The sequence below is a fragment of the Acartia tonsa genome, chromosome 12, assembly GCF_053477335.1.
Source record: "Acartia tonsa isolate MP-2025a chromosome 12, ASM5347733v1, whole genome shotgun sequence".
NCBI classification, from domain to species: Eukaryota; Metazoa; Arthropoda; class Copepoda; order Calanoida; family Acartiidae; genus Acartia; species Acartia tonsa.
This window is the reverse complement of record NC_137271.1, coordinates 8114672-8133030: the sequence shown is the minus strand read 5'-3', so window position 1 is coordinate 8133030 and position 18359 is coordinate 8114672. Positions and strand designations below refer to the sequence as shown.

The following is an 18359-nucleotide window of genomic DNA, read 5'->3' as shown; positions in this document are numbered from 1 at the left end:
ATCTTCCAAGTTTCTTCATTAATTGCTGTATAATGTTTCTTATGAAATAAATGGTTGTTTGTTATTACTGTACAACTTGGTTAAAACATTTATACCTTACAATTATCCGTTTTTGAGATCTTATACACCTAGTTAGTCAGCTAACTAGAAAGGTATATACAATTTTTTTGTATTAATTATATAAAAGCTACGCTCATACAACAAAAAATCAGTATTAGTTTTTGCCCAATTTTTATCAATTATTATTTGACATATTAAATAATAAACACCGAATTTACTAAACAGTTCTATAGTATAGATGCATATACAAACAACTACCTCCCTTCCTTTTTCAAAGACCTCTTTCTTTTGCTTTTAAATTATTTTATGCTACTTGGCTGAGTTAATATAAGCGACACCATTGGTTGATTTTCAATGACCCAATAGAATGGTTGCACAAGGCGGTTGCGATGGGGAGATTCAGTTTTTAACCCTTTCTCCCAATAGTGTTTTACTCTAATCTGAAAAGTATAATCAATTCTAAAAATCCTAGCAATTTTATCTTAACAAACAGCATCCAAGCGTTTCAACTGCTAATTGCAATCTACAGAAGGGGTATTTTGTGTATAATAATAGGGGATGTACATCAATTTAAAGCCTATTGTCTCTTCACGGCCCTGTAAATAAAACACAGATGGGTCTGTAAAATAATAAATCTTAATAAATGCGCACATATCAGTAAAAATATCTTAATCATAATACATATTTTGATTTGTTCTTATGAAAATATTGATTTAAGTTTTTATCTTTCTAAGTAGTTCCTCATTTTCAAGCATAAAAAGATAAGTTTATAAATATATGCTAAAATGTTGTAAAATAATAGAGGGGACACGAGCCATATTTACCTCTACCCACGGGGTTGGAACGCTGTGCCGACTTTCAATTGGATATTTCAATATCAGCCAATAACGTCGAAAATATTAACACAGAAGATGAAAAACAACTTGCTTGCAGACGAAAAAGGTCCCCACCACTTGGGCCAGATAGTTGTTTTGGTTATAAATCTATACTTTAGACAAATTTTAAAAACATTACTAAAAAATATTTATTAGCGAACCTAGTAATAGTGTCCAACTTTTTATCTTTGTGACGTAACAAAAATCCATCTCTTTTTTAGGGGTTTCCTTTCCCACCTCTCCTTTCATCCTTCGATTTTTGTTACGTCACAAAGATAAAAAGTTAGACACTATTACTAGGTTCTTTATTAACAACAATTGGGCTCAACATTCATTGTTAAAACAACAACAGATATGGATAAGTATAGTTGGTATAATACTGTCTGTAATTATCATAGATACAGCCTCCACATGCACATTGAATATTCTCACAAAATCCGCAAAATCCAATGTTGCCCTAAGTGGTCAGGATACAAGGTAAATTAAAGTTTTCCTTCAATTGTTTTTCGAATTATTATTCATTATAAATAAATTATAATTATAATAGGTTTTGTAGTATATACGTGGATATTTTGACAGGGGAAAAATTGTCGTAAATTTAGGTTGCTAACATGAACATCACTTATTGGTCAGTTCGTTCATCCAGTAGGAAAGGAGGAGCTGAATGGGGATATTGTTATTTTAGCCTGCTACAAGTTTTAATTTATTAGAGTACATGATAACCTGGTGCAAGATCCAAGGAACAAAAAATCAATAAATTTACAGCTTCCCTTTTGTTGAGTTTGTAAAAAAGGTTAATTTCTAAGATAGAGATTTATGCCACCCCTCAAAAAAAATATTTGGGGGTTCACAGCTTGTATCCTTTCCTGGTTATTGATATGATTATCATTTTCATCAACTTTTGTAGAGCACCAGTATTTACCTAAATATGTAAATAAATATAAAAAAATATCAGGATGTTTGTCTGTGTGTGGGTAGCTTCAGCTAATATGGTTCTTTTTCACAGTGAAACTTCTCGTATGTTCTCGGAAGGATTATGCCTATTTTTTTAAGGTTACCTCCACCCTTCCACGAAATTTCGCCCCTGAAAATAAATTCTCTTCCCAATCCTTTTCATTTATTTTTAAAACTAAAATCAGTAGTGGAGGTTCGATCGATACCCCCTTCCCCTCCCTTATAAGGTCCCCTAGGGGCGTACATATTTGAAGAATAAAGGGCTATGTAAAAAAATAATTTATTTATACCACAAATAAATAATTATTACCATAATTTTTGTTTTCCCATTTATATTGTGCACATTGGTAGTGGGTTTCTCCATTATGCCTTAAAAAGATCTCACTTAGTTACATGTTTAGGATTTTCCAGGCGTGTGTAAACCTTAAAGGAGTTAAAAAAGAAAAGGCAGGCCTACTGAATTTTGCTTCTGCGTGCATATGAACACATTTAAATGAATTACATTCATGTTGTAACATGAACACAAGTGTGTTGGTATAATTTTAAATATCTAAAAGTTCTGAATGATTCACAAGAATAGCTACTTATCGCAACGTTTTATAGACAGCTCTCTGCAGATATCAAAATTATAAGATTAGAACAAGTTCTGTTAGACTTGAAAAGTTGAAGGGCCGAAGTCCTAGGCTAATAAAACTGGTATTAACTTTATGGTTTTTATTTTTATATTTGTGGAAAATTGGTTGTAATATGATTTTATACATGATTTTTTTAGTTCTTATACAGCGAATATTTATCTGTTTTGAAGCCATACTGGAAATAAATTTACCATACCTGAATGGAAACTTGCAGTTATTACCCTTGTCTGGTCCTGATACAGTTATACACGGTTCAGGATAGTCACAAACTGTCATTAAATTATTAAATTAAAATTAGTAAAGATTTAGGGAAACAATAACTTATAATAGTTATTTATCGCATTGTAGTATATTATATCTTTCCGTGGATATTAAAATTAAAAATTTAGATACTAAAGCTTGGCCTGTATTATATTTGTTTTTAAATTCATGAAATTGTCTAATACTATACATGATTTTTCAGTATGTTTGAGAACCTGTTCTAATTGTTCATTTTTGAAGCGATACTGGAAAATGTCTTCAAAACCTTACCTGATCCATCACATGGCTGAATGGATCCTAGTGCAGGTGTTCTATCATCATTAACTCTGGTCGGACACCATGCGTTACCATCTTCAGAATCATCATGGGTGCATTTACTATATAGAAATAAATATGTGAAGCATCACATGGCATGGCTGTTTTAATCCCTGTACAGGTTTTCTATCATCATTAACTCTGGTAGGGCTCAGGCTGCACCATCTTCAGAATTATCATGTGTGCATGAGCTGTATAAATGAGGTCCTACACAATATTCTAAGACGTCCGTGTGTCATTTTAATAAAATTTATCTTAAGTGTTTTTTTTTTTTGGGGGGGGGGGGGGGTGGTAAGGAAGCACAATCCCTCTTTTATATTTGCTTAAAAAAGAAAAAAGGGGGAAAAAATCGAAAGAATTTTTTTTCTATTGGTGAGTTTTTCAATGAGGGCGATAAAACTCTCCCCCAAAAAAGTTATAAACTTTGTAAAGGAGAATCATATCAGTTCAGTGGTGAGCGGGATACTTGGGTACACACACACAGAGACAGACAAAGATCATTTACTTTATTATAATGACCTTTTAAAAAAATTCCTATGCTATGAAAAAAAATCTTTTTTGTTTTACATCCAACAAGATAAACTAAAATACTTTTTTTAAATTACCTGTATCTTTTTCCTTTATAACTGAAAGGAAACACACATGTTTGACCATTTTTTGTTTTACATTTATCTCTTGGATCTTCCTCTTCATCGCAATCACCAGTTATTTCACAAAGTGTTAAATAATAATCATCATATTCATATCCACCTAATCCACCTGCTCCAGCTGCTCCACCTGCTTGAAATGAGGGATTTCTTGGAGGTCTAAGAAAAAGGAAAGCATTGTTTTTTCTTATTGTATACAACTAAATCAAAATACCTGAAACTATCCCCAATTTTGAACTATAAGATAAATTAAAACATTGCTCTTTATTAATGCACTAGCAGATGAGCATCTAGCATCTATTGCCTCTGTAATACATGGAAGAGTTAAAGAAGAGAAGAAAAATAGCCTAAAACCATCCTAAGATTTAATCTAAAGAGGCTTTCCTGAAATGGATAACTCAATCAGTTCAGCAATTATTAAGATCCTTCGCTACAGGCAAAAAAACTACTTCTGTATATAATAGGATTACCGGCATTCTCCACAACCACATGAAGGATTTTCACAAAATCCACAGAATCCAACATTGCCCTTAAATGTAATCATAAATTAAATCACCTATAAGCGACCTAGCTATTATTCATCGATTCACATCTACAAGAGATGCGATTGGTAAAATATTTTGTTATAAAGCAGTATTAGTTACTAATTTTAAATGTTAAAGTTGAGATAGATTTATAACTGTTGAAAGTAAATCATTTTGACTTATGTTAAGTGTTAACCTTAGCAATATCATTTTAAAACAAGCTTATCTGCGATATACTACCAAAAAGTTTGTCAACTTTTTAAAATAAAAAAAGCTTAGTCATATAATGCTGCACTTTTTTTACTTTATTTTGTTTATGCACATACGGATTCCAAAATTACTACTAATTAACTGAATATTTAGTAGTCATGTTCAGGTTTGACTTTTAAACACAATCATCTGTCGTTGATGTCTATTGATTAACATTTGTATACTAATTTTTCCTTGCTAATTGCAGCTGCTAGCTGTTTGGACTTAATAAAAGCAACAAATCAAGAGAAAAAAAATATTTTTAATGATTTTGTTTCACCTTTACATGTTTCCTATTTTTGTCCACCTTTGTAGAACACCAGTATTTACCTTAACAGAGTATTGATTAGATTCAGGTTTTAAACTTCATTTTACATTGTAAAGTAACAAGATTTATTTCTGTATATACATTAAGGAACTGTAAACGGCTGTTTTGACCAATTGTCCAGGTAAGGTTTTAAGCTATTTTATTTAAAGGACCCACGAATAGATCCTCCTCTCTTAAAACATTTATATTTTCTATGTTTTAATCAACAAAATAAACCAGGGGATATCTCAAAACCACTACCCAAAAAATCACTTTTACATAAAGTTTTCTACAAGTTTTGAAATAAAAATAAACTTTTGAGGTTTGCATTTCTGTACTATTTTTGGGCGCAGCGAGTATTTAAAAAAGTACTAGGGGAACAATAAAAATTTTCAAAATCAAATTCAAAAGTACCAAAATTTTTTCCTGGCCAGGACCATTTAGCACAACCAGTGTAAGTTTTTCCTCCATAACTTAATTAGTATCATTTATTACACTAGGAATTAAGAAATATGTTTAATGTATAGATAATTAACAGGGCTTGGCGGTTCCGCGTCAGTCGCATGTAAGCCACAGTAAAAATTGTCATAATATATCTTTAAAATTCAGCTTTTGCTATACAGACAATTTTTCTTTTCAGAATTAAATATTTTGTATTTAAGATGGGTTTAAATTTAAGGCTTATGCGCAAAGGAGACGCGGCTGCCAATCCATGAGAGTAAGTAAAAAGAGAGGCTGCTTTCACTGAAGAAAAAACGCGTGAAATAGGCCTTTTTCGCGCATATCTCTGCACTGCGAGATAATTATGCATCATTGATTTATGGCTATTCCAGATTATTTGTAGGCCTTCTTATGCCGCCTAAAACTGTGTGCGGGCATGATCTGTACGTTTAGCCGTTTGGCAGCTAGCAGCCTTTTAAATTCATGAATTTTGGGCAATATCCGTTACTAGCAATATTTTACCGTGAACTGCAGTAGATCCAAATTTTGTAAACAATACTTACATGAAAGGAAACTGGCAAGGTTTTCCTTTTGAGCGTCCAGACTCAGAGAGACAAGGCTTGTTGCTAATAACACATTCTAAATCATAATAACAAATTATATAATTTTTTTCAGTCTAATATTTCGAGCAAATAGATTGTTCTTTTTTGGAGTTCTAATTCAATTTGGGACATTCTTGGTATTAATGGATATATTTTTATCACTTGGATCTTAAACTGTTTTTAACCTATTTTTAAAACGTATATAAAAAATATACTATGACACCAGTAGAATCAGACTGCAGAGCCTAAATTTTAATTAAATCCCCAATAAACTTTTTTCGGGGGATTTAAATATTAATTTTTACTGTTGCCGTGATCATTTTGACCGAAGCAAAAGGTTTTTTTTTATTTGGGTAAAATTCGTAGCTTTTAGAGTGTTTTGCTTCATAAATATTGTATTCTGGTATAGAGTAAAATTAGGCCTTATGATTTTACTATAAAAATTCACTAAAAAGTTAATTCTTTATAATATATCAACGAATTAACATTAACATGTTTGTGTTCTCTCACTTATTTTAAAAACATAAAAAATGGCTGTAAAGGGTTAAATGACAACAAATGTTTATGCAATACAACAAATTTATTTTTGTCACATATACAAATGCGTTATAAAATAAGATTATTCAAACTTATTTTTTAAAATAATTTTAAAAAGAATGTATCTTTTATGTGTATGGTTTTCATTCTTTTCATTTTAATTAAATAAAAATTATTTAACTACATTGGAAATAAGTCACTTTGTGAAAACACTCTTGTTTTGAATTGTTAAAAATTGAAATAAAACAAGACTTCTTATTGGTTAGTTTTTAGAATTATTTGTTTTATTGTAAATGTTAGATTTTTCAATGAAATTAATTGTTTTGGGAAAAAAAATTATTTCCAATGAACAGAGTAATGTTTTTTTTATTGTATCAATATAAAGTGAATTATATAAAAACTAGCGGATTCGCCCCTAGCCTCTAGGGGCTTCGCCCTATAAAGTTATGGGAAGTCAACCCTCCTTAATAGAAATATTCAAAAAAAAATATTCTTTGTTTAATTACTCTGTGGTAAAAACCCAGGTTGTGTGCTTTATGCACAACAATTTTCATTTGTACAAAAAAATTTCAATTCATAAAAATTAAACCTAGGTTGTTCGCATACACAAAAATTAAAATTTAAAAAATTTATTTTTTTTGGGGGGGGGATTCATGGGGGCTTCACCCCATGTTGCAGTGGGGTTCCCCCACCCCAATTACTGGTTTTTGTTTAAAATTTTTTTTTTAAATTAAAAATTTTGGAAGTGGGGATTTTTTTATTTTTGGGGGGGTTGGGGTGTCCCAGCCCCCAAGAAAATAGCTTAAAACCACCAGAGGACCAGTAGGTATATTCCCAGAAGGGTAGAGCCCAATTTGATCAGTAGTTACTGAGATTTTACAAAAAATGTAAAAAAAAAATTTTGGGGGGTGGTTTTTTATTTTTGGGGGGGTTGGGGGTGTCCCACCCCCCAAGAAAATAGCCTAAAACCACCACAGGACCAGTAGGTATATTCCCTGAAGAGTAGAATCCGATCGGTTCAGTGGTTACCGAGATCTTAAGGTACAGACAGACAGACGGACAGACAGACGGACAGACAGACGGACAGACATCAAGCTACTTTGTATTATAGATGTTCTGTAAGCCACAATATTACCCGAAGTAAAAAAAGAGCTTTTGCTTCGGTCAAAATGATTACAGCAACACTAAAAATTAATTTTTAAATCCCCCAAAAAAAGTTTATTGGGGACTTAATTCAAATTTGGGCTCTGCAGTCTGATTCTATAGGTGTCCTAGTATATTTTTGACCCCCCCATTCAAAAATAGGTTAAAAACAGTTTAAACAAGATTTTCATAAACTTTAATAAAGTGAAACATGCAGCGGGCTTTCCCTCCTTCCACCCCCTTTATCCTCATCTATTCCATGAGCTCCATTTTAGTATGCTAAATTGACGACAATTTTTCTCTTGTATGCATACAAACTTATATTCTACATTCATTTTAGTATGTTTGTGCAGCCTTTAGTTATTTATGCTTAAAAATTGAGTTTTTATTAAAAATAAGTATAAATACATTATTTTTTTAATGAGAACTTTTTTGAAATGTTTAGCATCCATTCTTGCAAAAGGTTGAATATTTGAGCATAAGAAAAATGCGCTAAAACCATTTTTAGATGTTGACACCTAAGTTTTGAATTTTAGATTTTACTTTACTTTTTAAATATAAACGGAAATATTTTTTTTGTTGTTCTATTAATTGCATTAAAAAACGAAAATAAGCCATTAATCATTAAATTCTGATAACTATAAGTGGGGTAAAATTGTTTTCAAAAAAGTTCTCATAAAAAAAAACACACTGTATAATTATAAAAGTTACCTTTAGGATCACAAGGTGCTATGGAAGAAATAACAGCTAATCCATCTTTAGTTACACTGGTAGGACACCAGAAATTGCCATTATATGCATACTGGTTGGTACATCCCCTAAACATCAACTTCATACAAGAATGATATATTTAGTAGTAATTTAAAATTTCAAAACGATCATAGCTTATTTATGTATTAGATGTACCCCAACCTCTTCCAATTCTTAATTTTAAATAAAAAACAGAAAAACCAAAAATTATTTTTTTTAAGGGGGGAGGGAAGGGAATTGTTCTATGGGCGCTTTATCTTGGGAGGCTGATGGTACCAAAATAGTTATAAACCTTTCCAGGACCTATAAGAACCTAAATTGTAAAAGTTAACAAAACCATTTTTAGCGGTTAGCGAGATCCTTTGGTACGGGCAGACACTGTGACACACATCCTGTTACTTTTTATATAAGGATAATTAAAATCTTTACTTACTTATAAGTTTTGTTTTTGTATTGGAAGGGAAAAGCACATTCTTTCCCAAAGATAGTTTTGCATGGAGGTTTACTAAAATGTGAATAAATTGATAACATAATTGAAAAAAAGATAATAAAATATCAATAATAACTTATTTTTTAAAAACATTTTGAAAAGTAATCTTCATATGAGTTCAAGTGAAAATGAAATCAACCTGTTATCATCCGAATATACAGGATAATCCTGACCGTCAAAAAAATCAGGAGACTGGCTGAGAACTAGATTAGCAAATGTTATAACTGCTAAATAATGCAACATTGTCAACTGTTTTATTGTAACTAGATCAATTTTAGTTTTTGATTAGCATTTATTAGGTCATATTAAATTAGTTAATCACACAAATTTATTTTAAACCACTCCTTAAAATTTTATTGAAACCTGTTCAAATTTGAATTTCCAAATTAACATGGGAAATCCTAAAGGGGAGTATTTTCAAAACAAAATTAAATGACTAAATTACTTATCTTTAGATGTCTGTCTGTTTATATTTAAAGGATCTTGCTAACCACTGGCCTTATATGGTTCTCCTTTACAGCGAAGTTTGTGCAAGTCCTGTGTTTGATAATGAATAATAAATAATAATCATTGATAAGAATTTCGCTTCCTTCACCCTTTTATTTTACAATCTTTGTTTTAAGGTCCTTTTTAACTTAAAAATTTCAAACGGCTGTAATTATTTTATTTCTAAAGCAAATTTTTAGAAAGTGTTTTCCTTTATATAAAGTTTTTATTAGAAATCTCGAAACATAAATTTCTGCGGCCGCAGCTGTACTTCGCAACTGCCAGATGCCGCAGTCGGCGGGAAAACGGTGGCGGATCTTTATAAAATTTTAATAGGTTATGTAGACATGTAAGAAAACCTTAAGTTTAAATTTTTAAAATTTGAAGTCTCTAAGTCAAACATTGTGGTAACAGATTTGAAAGATTTCTGGAGACCTGATGGATCATACCTGGAACCGGTAATTTGGATACATATATTTCATATAGTGATTTACTACTAGAGAATGTTCTTGTATTTTGGTTAGATAAAATGCTTTGTTTAAGTAAAAAAAAATATTTTGCTAACATCCTGTGCCCGCCAGGATGGAGATATTCAAAAATATTCCTACTCTCGGTTATGTGTTATACCCATATTTAAAAAGTCACTCGATTATAGCGATCTATCATTCATACAAAGAAAATAAAATAGAAAAAAAACGGAGGAGGGGGGCTTTAACCCCCCCCCCCCCCATCCCGAAAAGTTAAGGGAAAATAAAGAATTAAAAATCTTATATCACAGAGGGGAGTAGGAAGGCTACAAAGTCTTTTTATGAAGATTATCCAATTAAAATAAAGAAAACAGTTATCTAAATTTAAACGGCTTTTAAATTATGTACTTTTATTTCTTTTTAAAATATAAAAAATGGAGAAATAAAAAAGTATTGGCCTAAGTATCCAAATTGACATCATATTTCCTTCTAAAATGACGTCAATCAGAATAGCTGTAACATTTGTCCGCTTCTGCTATAATTAGTGGTTTCGCCACTAGCAATTTGTATTTCCTCCCTTCCACTTTTATTTTTGTTTTACATAGGAGGTGATTAAAAAATTTTCTAAGTAACTCTTATGCATAGTTTTCGAAAACTCATAAAACTAAAAGTTAATTCCATTTGTATTACCTTTACTTGATTTGTTTTAATGTAAAAAAGTAAAGTTTCATCTTTTCCGTAAGCTTACTTAAAAGATTCTAAAGTGTTTAAGAGCAAATCTACTCAATAATTTGTCTGTCCGTCAGTTAGTCCGTAACACTTTGGGAGAAACGTGATTTTTCAGCTCCTATTTAAGATTTTAAGACAGCTGAATTTTTTTAGGATTCATTCTACATATTTCCATCAGGTTCATTGAGATTTCCTAATTGGTTAGGGTACTAGATTTATTCCTTGATTTTCAAGTTTTCGTTAATTACTCGACTCCTATTGAGGATAGAGGGCTCAAATTATCAGGGATTAAATAAGATTATATTTTAAAAATCAGTTTCATTGACTATTAATTGCGGTGCTACATCGAATCCTAGTTTTCGTGATTTACCTATTTTTTCAAGTTCATTTTTATGACACTACTCTATAGTTATTTTATCCTCATATTCCTTCATGATTTTTGAGCTTCGCTACTTATGCATATTGTCATCCTTGTTTTTGATTATAATAAAATAATAACCATTCAAAATTAAATTTTATATTTTCAAGTAAAATACCATAAAAACATGTATTTATTTCTAGCATAGTTCTATACATAAACACAGTAAATTGTTGATACAAAACATAAATTTGATAATTTTATGTTGGCCGAGTGATAATTACTGTAATTTGAATTGAATTATATTTGGGTAATTTCTGATATGGATTCTTAAAAAATAATAGGTATCGCTGAATTTGCTATGTGCTAAAATCATAGAAAGGTTATTAACATAGGATTTTGTACAATTTTGGAAGATTTTTTAGATAAATAATTATGTTGATTTGTCTACAATAGTAATTTCAGCGACATTTGTTTTATTTTTGACCCATCCCAGAATATCAATCAGAAGAATGTATGACCGAATAATGTTTATGCTGTTTATTCTACAGATCGAGGATCAAAATTATCAATAGTTGCATAATCAACCATGTTGTTATTAGTTCTATCATCAGCAGAAGCATTGCATCCACAGCCACATGCAGCATTTTCACAAAATCCACAGAAACCCAGGTTCTCAGGCTTGTTCACATGATTCTCATTCTCATCCACTTTTGTTGAACACCAATATTTACCTAAATAAGAATAATTTAGAACAGTTTGTTTCACAAGAGGGATAAATTTTCTGCGATCTTTAACAATTTTCAATCAGTTTCATACTTGTAAACAATTCGATACAAGTTTTGTACTTTTTTGATTATAGATTTGAATTTTATAAGTCAGTCAACGAAAGGAGCAGTCCATGTTTAATTTTTTATCATCTTCTTCAATGATTTTACTACAATTGTAAAAATTAATATTTTACATAAAATTACCATAATTTTTATCATGCCATTTCCATTTTGCACATGAATGATAGGTTACTCCTCCCCATCTAAAATATATTTACATTTTATATATACCTAACTTTTGGACAATGTCACTACTTTGCATTTAAAACAGCCCAGCTGCAGATTTCCAACTTTTTTGAGCATAAGTAGTTACTAAAATAAAATTTCTAAGAACTTTATAAGACAATATTTGATAATTTTAGTTGAATGTGGTTAAAAGAATAGGATAGTTGAAAAAAAAACTCCTTACACCCCTAAAGTATAGGTGTACAATTAAGCTTTAGCCAATATGGACCCCTCTCTTCCTCCCTGGTTTAAAACAAAACCTAAATCTTACTTGAAAGGAAATTTGCATGGGTTTCCCTTGGCAGGTCCTGATTCAGCGATACAGGTTTCAGGTATGTCACAAACTAAAATAAAAATATTAACTAAATAAATTTGAATTTGATTTTTAAAGTTTATTTTAGGATAGGATAGAAACAACTTTAGCAATAAAATATGAAATGTGGTAGGGTTGGTGGGTAGGATCATGATTTTATTCAATCTTTGGTCAATTGCATAAAATAAAGATATATTATTTGCTATATTCATTTAAAACCGATAAATATCCGGTGGATTAGAACCAGTTCTACGAATATAAAAATGTACAAAATAGTTTTTTTGCCGAAAAAAAACTGGTTATAATTGTACATTTTATATCCGCGTAAAACTGCCTTTAATACCATGCAAGATAACTTTAAAAATGCTTGCGAGGATAAATACCTGAAGGATCACAGGATTCTTTTTCTCCAGTCTCTGTAAAACACCATGCTTTACCATCTTTGCTATCATCATAGGTACATTCACTGAAATTGTATTAAATCAAAACTTATTAAAACTGAAAAAAGAAAAAAAGTTAGGAAAAAATAATAAAACAAGGATGACAACATCCAACAAAGCGAAGCACTGAAACGTTAGGACAAACGGACATTAACACTTGTATAGTGTTAGAACTTAATTATCATAATATAAATTTATAAGAGTCAAAGCAAAATTGTAAGTAAATTTGTTGAAAAACTGCTTGATACAGAATAATGTTTATGGACATACTTACATCTTTAGGACTTGATTATAGAGTTGCTTTGCTTATAACAATATATTTTGTTGTCCTAGGAATCAACATACAAAAAATCAGATCAATCGGATGATTAGATCACATACATATTTGTTGTTAAAAATCAAAAAAATCAACATGTTCAAAATGGAAGTACGGACGTTCTTGTAATGATTATAGATTTGCTACGCTTTCTAAATCGTACCTAACTACTAAAGGAATCACCATCCAAAGTTTAAAATCAATAGGACAATTCTAACATGCCTAAATTAACGAAAAAAGCTATCCGTTTGTGACGGACGGACGTACGGACGGACCGACCCTAATTATAGAAAAGCTTCGCTTTTAAAAATATTTTAAATAAACTTACAAATATAGTTTGTTATTGTAAACAAAAGGAAGCTCACAGGGTTTTCCAGACATTGTCATACATGATGATGGTCCTGGATAAGGTGTTGTTTCAACCTCCGGAATGTAGCCACTTAAAAGAATTAATTAATTTAATATGCTGTGATTTCATCTAAAATTGGTCAATACAAAGTTGAACAATGCCAGCCAAGACCAACAAATTGAAGCTGTAATAATAATGTTTGAAATTACTAAATGAATGCCTAATTTTGATGATCATAGAAAAGCATTTGATTAAAATGGCGAGAAACCCATTTTAGGGTTAGTTTAGAAATACTTCACAAAATCAAACTTGTGTGGAATTTTAAAAAAGTATTTGCTTATACTTAATGAATAATGAGGATAAAGAAAGATATAACTATACTTACTTGTAGCCCAGGGCTTGATTAGATAATAGAATAAAAGACAAATATTGAAGCATCTTCAAAAGCTTAATAATACTGATATGAGTTTAGATTAGAGTGAAATTTAATAGTAAGTTTAAAAACTGTGAATTATATTATTTTGCTCAAACATTTTAAAACTCCCATAAGTTAGAATTGGTATTATTTATATGTAATTGTTGTTATGCCCCTAGCCTCTAGGGACATTATTAGAGTTAAAAACTATATATATAAGAATCATCCCAGCATCAATTTAAAGCTTCCCTGAATTGAAGTTTTGAAATTAGTGCAATAGGGAGTTAGATCATATAAAATAGACAAACAATTGGGAAGATAAGATATATAATTTTTCTAATAAATCTTTTATACGTACATCTAGTCTTTATAAAAGCGAAACTATTCTATAATTAGGCTCGGTCCGACCGGAACTTATACTTTTTTTTTGTTAATTTAGGCCCTATTGACTATAAACTTTGCATGGTGATTCCTTTTGTAGGTAGGTACACTTTGCATAATAATTTCTATGACAGTTAGGTGCAATTTAATTATCCTATTCATCTGATTTTTGGAATAATGATGCTAAGGACAACAACGTAAAGTATTAAGAGCGAGCCAACTCTATAATCAATTCCTAAACATGAAACTATGTCCTATTTTATTGAATCCTATATTTAGGTAATTTTGCAACAAAGGGAGGAGTAGGTAGCGCTAAAAATCCATAAAGGTATGAGTTTAAAGGCTTAAAAATTGTAGTAGAACGATAATATTCACTAAATGTGTATTTCTTATTGAAAAGAACTATAGACAATTTTTGTTTTAAAGTTAACATAAATTTTTATTGTTCTCCTACTGTTTTTAACTTTATTTCACAACTTTTACGAATTTTCAGCGCAACCTACTCCTCTCTTTCTGTTCTGACACTCCACAAGAGTTATTGTTCGTTTGTCATTTCCTCTGATTTTAGAGCTTCGCTTTGATGGATGTTGTCATCCTTGTTGATTTTACAAAGTTTATCTTTGTTTAAGTCTAACACATTTTAAACCAGTAATAAAAATACTCCCATATGAAAAAAAATGTTGACGTCAAATGTAAATGTTGTAAATTACATTATTAAATTTTGGTAGGTGGTATGTAACAAGATAACAATTACAGGGGCAAGTATTATCCAGCCCTATTCCCCATCTTTTAGACATCTTTGATAATTATTGTGAGTTTTTTGTAAGTTTCTAATACAAAAAGAATAAGTTTAGTCTTCCGGATCGTCAAAAGAGGTCTCTAGGGGCACTTGAGGTGATGGGGAGTTGAATTTGAGCCCCCCTCCTACGATTTGTTTTGGGATGGGGTAAATTTTTTAGGGAGGATTTCGATTAGGAGGGTGGTTGTACTCTCCCCCAAAATAGTTATAAAATTTCCCATGACCTATAAAAAGCTACATTGTAAAGAAGAACCATATCAGTTCAGCTGTTATCGAGATCCCTTAGTAATGACAGACAGACTCATACACAAGGATCCTTTAATTTATTATAAGGATAATATTGAAATTTTGATTTTTTGGAAAACAATTAAATTGTAAAAGAAAAATTTATATGCTTAAAAATTAGTAATCTTCTTGTTCCAGTAAAAATAAAATCTACCTATAGTCATAATGTGGAGATTGGCTAAGAACTTGGTTAGCAAATACTATAACCGCTAAATAATGTAACATTTTCAACGGTTTTATTGTAACTAGATCAATTTTAGTTTTTGATTAGCATTTATTAGGTCATATTGAATTAGTTAATCACACAAATTTAAATTTCGAACCACACTCCTCAATTTTTTTTGTAAACCTGTTCAAATTTGAATTTCCAAATTAACATTGGAAATCCTAAAGGGGAGTATTTTCAAAACAAAATGTCTGTTTATGATTGCATGAGACGTACATCTTTTTAGTAGCGAAGCTACTCTATAATTCACTTTGTCTGTCCGTCAGTCCGTAAAGCTATGGGGGAAACGTGATTTTCTCGGCTCCTATTAAAGATAGATAGCTGATTTTTTAGTAAAGATTACTAAGACATATGCTCATATAATCTATAATTGTTTTGGCCGTTTTCGTAATTTTCTCGATTCCTGTTTAGGATAAACGGCTGGAATTTTCAAGGATTAAATAAATTCACATATAACATATTTTCATCAAGTTTTATTAAGATACCATTATTGATTGGGGTGCTAGATCGATTCCTAGTTTTTCAAGTTTTTGTTATTTTCTCAACTACTGTTGGATTTTTTAGTGATTAATTAAGTCAACATTCTACATATTTTGACTAAGTTTCATAAAGACTATTGATTGGGGTGCTAAATCGAATTTTATATTTTAACGTTTTTCTTATTAGCCTAATGCTTAAAAAGACCATTATACAATATACTTGTTATTGACCACTCCCACATCAAAGAATAAAGTTGACGTCAAATTGAAAATGAAGCCTGATTTAAAAAAAAATATATGATACAAACTAACCCAAAGCATATCTTTGAATATAACTATGATTGATTTATCATGAGCTGTTAAAAAATAACATTTAGTATCTTTGTATCCAATGTTTTCCCATTTCCTTAGAGATCTAATTATAGTAAATTACATATAAGTTTGCTTTATCAAAATTGTTTCTCTAATATGCTTTATGTATGAATAATAATGTAGCCATACTGCTGGGAGTATTTCTGCGCAGAAAATTGTTGATTTTACATTATATTTGAAAATTAGGTCTTGAGTATTGGACAAAAAATAAACAAGGAAAATATTATGTCTTATTAGGTCCTAAAAGTGTAGGTCTTGTGTCACATTAGGTCTTATGAATGTAAGTTTTATGTCACATTAAGTCAAATGAGCGTGGGACTTATGTTACATTAGGTCTTATACGTGTAGGTCTTATGATGCAACACCTTATTTTTGTGATGTACGTATTTTGGTACTAAAGGACAAAACTTAATTTTAGAGAAGCTGTAGTAAAATAAGAGTGGGAGTATCTAATCCATTGAGAATTGTAAATTACAATAAAAAAATAAAATTAGTATTCATTTTGCGTGTCAAAACAATTGGAAGACTAATAAAAAATCTCTTAATTTTAATCAACAAGGAAGACTCATAACAAAATTAGTGAATGGCTACAAAATCTCATTTCTATATATATTCTTTAAAAAAATGGAGTGATGCTAATACAGATCTACAACATTACATTCACCAGTTTCTCTATAATCGTTGGCATTTTGAATTATTGTGTTATAAATTACTAGCGACTGCGCCCCTAGCCTCTAAGGGCTTTGCCCCAAGAGGTAATTTTAAAAAAATTAAAATTCTGGTGCTGCCACTTTATGTGAAGTAACTGACTAAAATAAATTCTTTTTTTTGGGAGGGGGGATTTTTATTTTTTGGCGGGTTGAAGGTTTCCCACCCCCCAAGAAAATAGCTTAAACCACCACAGGACCAGTAGGTATATTCCCTGAAGAGTAGAGCCAAATCGGTTCATCGGTTACAGAAATCTTAAGCTTCAGACGGACAGACGGACAGCTATCAAGCTAATTTGTATTATATATATTCAAAAGTTGGATGATCGAGGAAATTTAAGGAAGCAATGTTGAACTGTGTTCATTTTTACGTTTGCTAGTTTTGTACCTTGAACATCGAATAGCAATGCTTCGCATCGTATTATAGACATATTTTCGCGGATAATATGATAAAAAATGTAAAATTAAAACAGGTTTTGTGAGCCAGGCGCTAATAAAACTGGAATTAATTTTATAATTTCTATCTTGATATTCATAGAAAATTGTCTGTAATATTATGCTATACATGATTTTTAAGTATGGCTGAGAACTAGTTCAAATCCAGTGGATATGAATCGGTTCCAAAGCGATACTGAAAAATTAAATTCAATTTTTCTGATCTTGAGTATTGGGCAACAGAACAATGGCAAATTTATAAAATCCTGTGCACGTGCCTGCATGTAAGAATTGTCCATATACTTCCTTGATTAGAAGGCGTTATTTTTAATGGGAATTTTAATTGTCTAGGCCCCTTATTTTTGTTGCCGCACCTTATATTACAATTTATACGTCTCATTTGATTATTTTTAGCATGAAATAAAATTTTGCAAAAAATATTGACATAATCAATTATATACACTAAAGTAATAGTTGTCTGTCTGCCTGTATGTCCGTTAAGATCTTGAAAACAGCAGGACCCATCATCAACGTAAAGTTCATGTTGCTTATGGAATGGTTTTAGAGAGGAGTATGGCACTTCCGTCCCCCCCCCCCACCCCCCTGGAAATAGCGCCTCCCCCCAAAAACTTTGAATACCAAATATTTTGATAACCCCTCTCGTATTACGAAGCTCTTAAGGCTAGGGGCAAAACCAATAGTTTAAAATAAGACATGTTAGTTGCTCTCTCTATCCGCTTTTTTATTGAGATTTTTTTTATAATTGCGATACAATTAGGAAACAAGTCATTAATATGTTATACTGGCCCCATGATGAGTCAAACTTAAAAAATAAGTTCTAGAAATTCAACTATTCATAGCTGACTTATTACATATTATATGTTTAGTCGTGTGCTTCAAATATACACGATACCAATGCGACTATTCAACATCCACCCTTTTGTAACAAAATCTGTA

General features: G+C 30.8%; 2 protein-coding genes across 3 annotated transcripts; both read right to left on the bottom strand.

The window, feature by feature from the left end:
* Positions 1 to 1069: 1069 nt before the first annotated feature.
* LOC145334649 (uncharacterized) lies at positions 1070 to 9083 on the bottom strand. The gene is made up of 13 exons (XM_080180191.1): positions 8930 to 9083; positions 8734 to 8805; positions 8262 to 8368; positions 5832 to 5907; positions 5242 to 5300; positions 4801 to 4850; positions 4218 to 4276; positions 3706 to 3906; positions 3056 to 3162; positions 2721 to 2793; positions 2200 to 2258; positions 1804 to 1857; positions 1070 to 1394 (listed from the first exon to the last, which is right to left on the bottom strand). Exons 1-13 carry the CDS (start codon positions 9031 to 9033, stop codon positions 1273 to 1275), a joined length of 1143 nt encoding a protein of 380 aa, XP_080036317.1. The 5' UTR covers positions 9034 to 9083; the 3' UTR covers positions 1070 to 1272.
* A 1893-nt stretch (positions 9084 to 10976) lies between these two features.
* On the bottom strand, positions 10977 to 15586 carry LOC145334648 (72 kDa type IV collagenase-like). 2 transcript variants are annotated; one of them, XM_080180189.1, is made up of 6 exons: positions 15338 to 15586; positions 13283 to 13393; positions 12582 to 12664; positions 12157 to 12229; positions 11805 to 11863; positions 10977 to 11564 (listed from the first exon to the last, which is right to left on the bottom strand). In XM_080180189.1, exons 1-6 carry the CDS (start codon positions 15406 to 15408, stop codon positions 11371 to 11373), a joined length of 591 nt encoding a protein of 196 aa, XP_080036315.1. In that variant the 5' UTR covers positions 15409 to 15586; the 3' UTR covers positions 10977 to 11370. The 2 variants fall into 2 exon arrangements, with proteins under 2 accessions (XP_080036315.1, XP_080036316.1); XM_080180190.1 differs by lacking the exon at positions 15338 to 15586 and adding an exon at positions 13689 to 13804.
* Positions 15587 to 18359: the final 2773 nt, after the last annotated feature.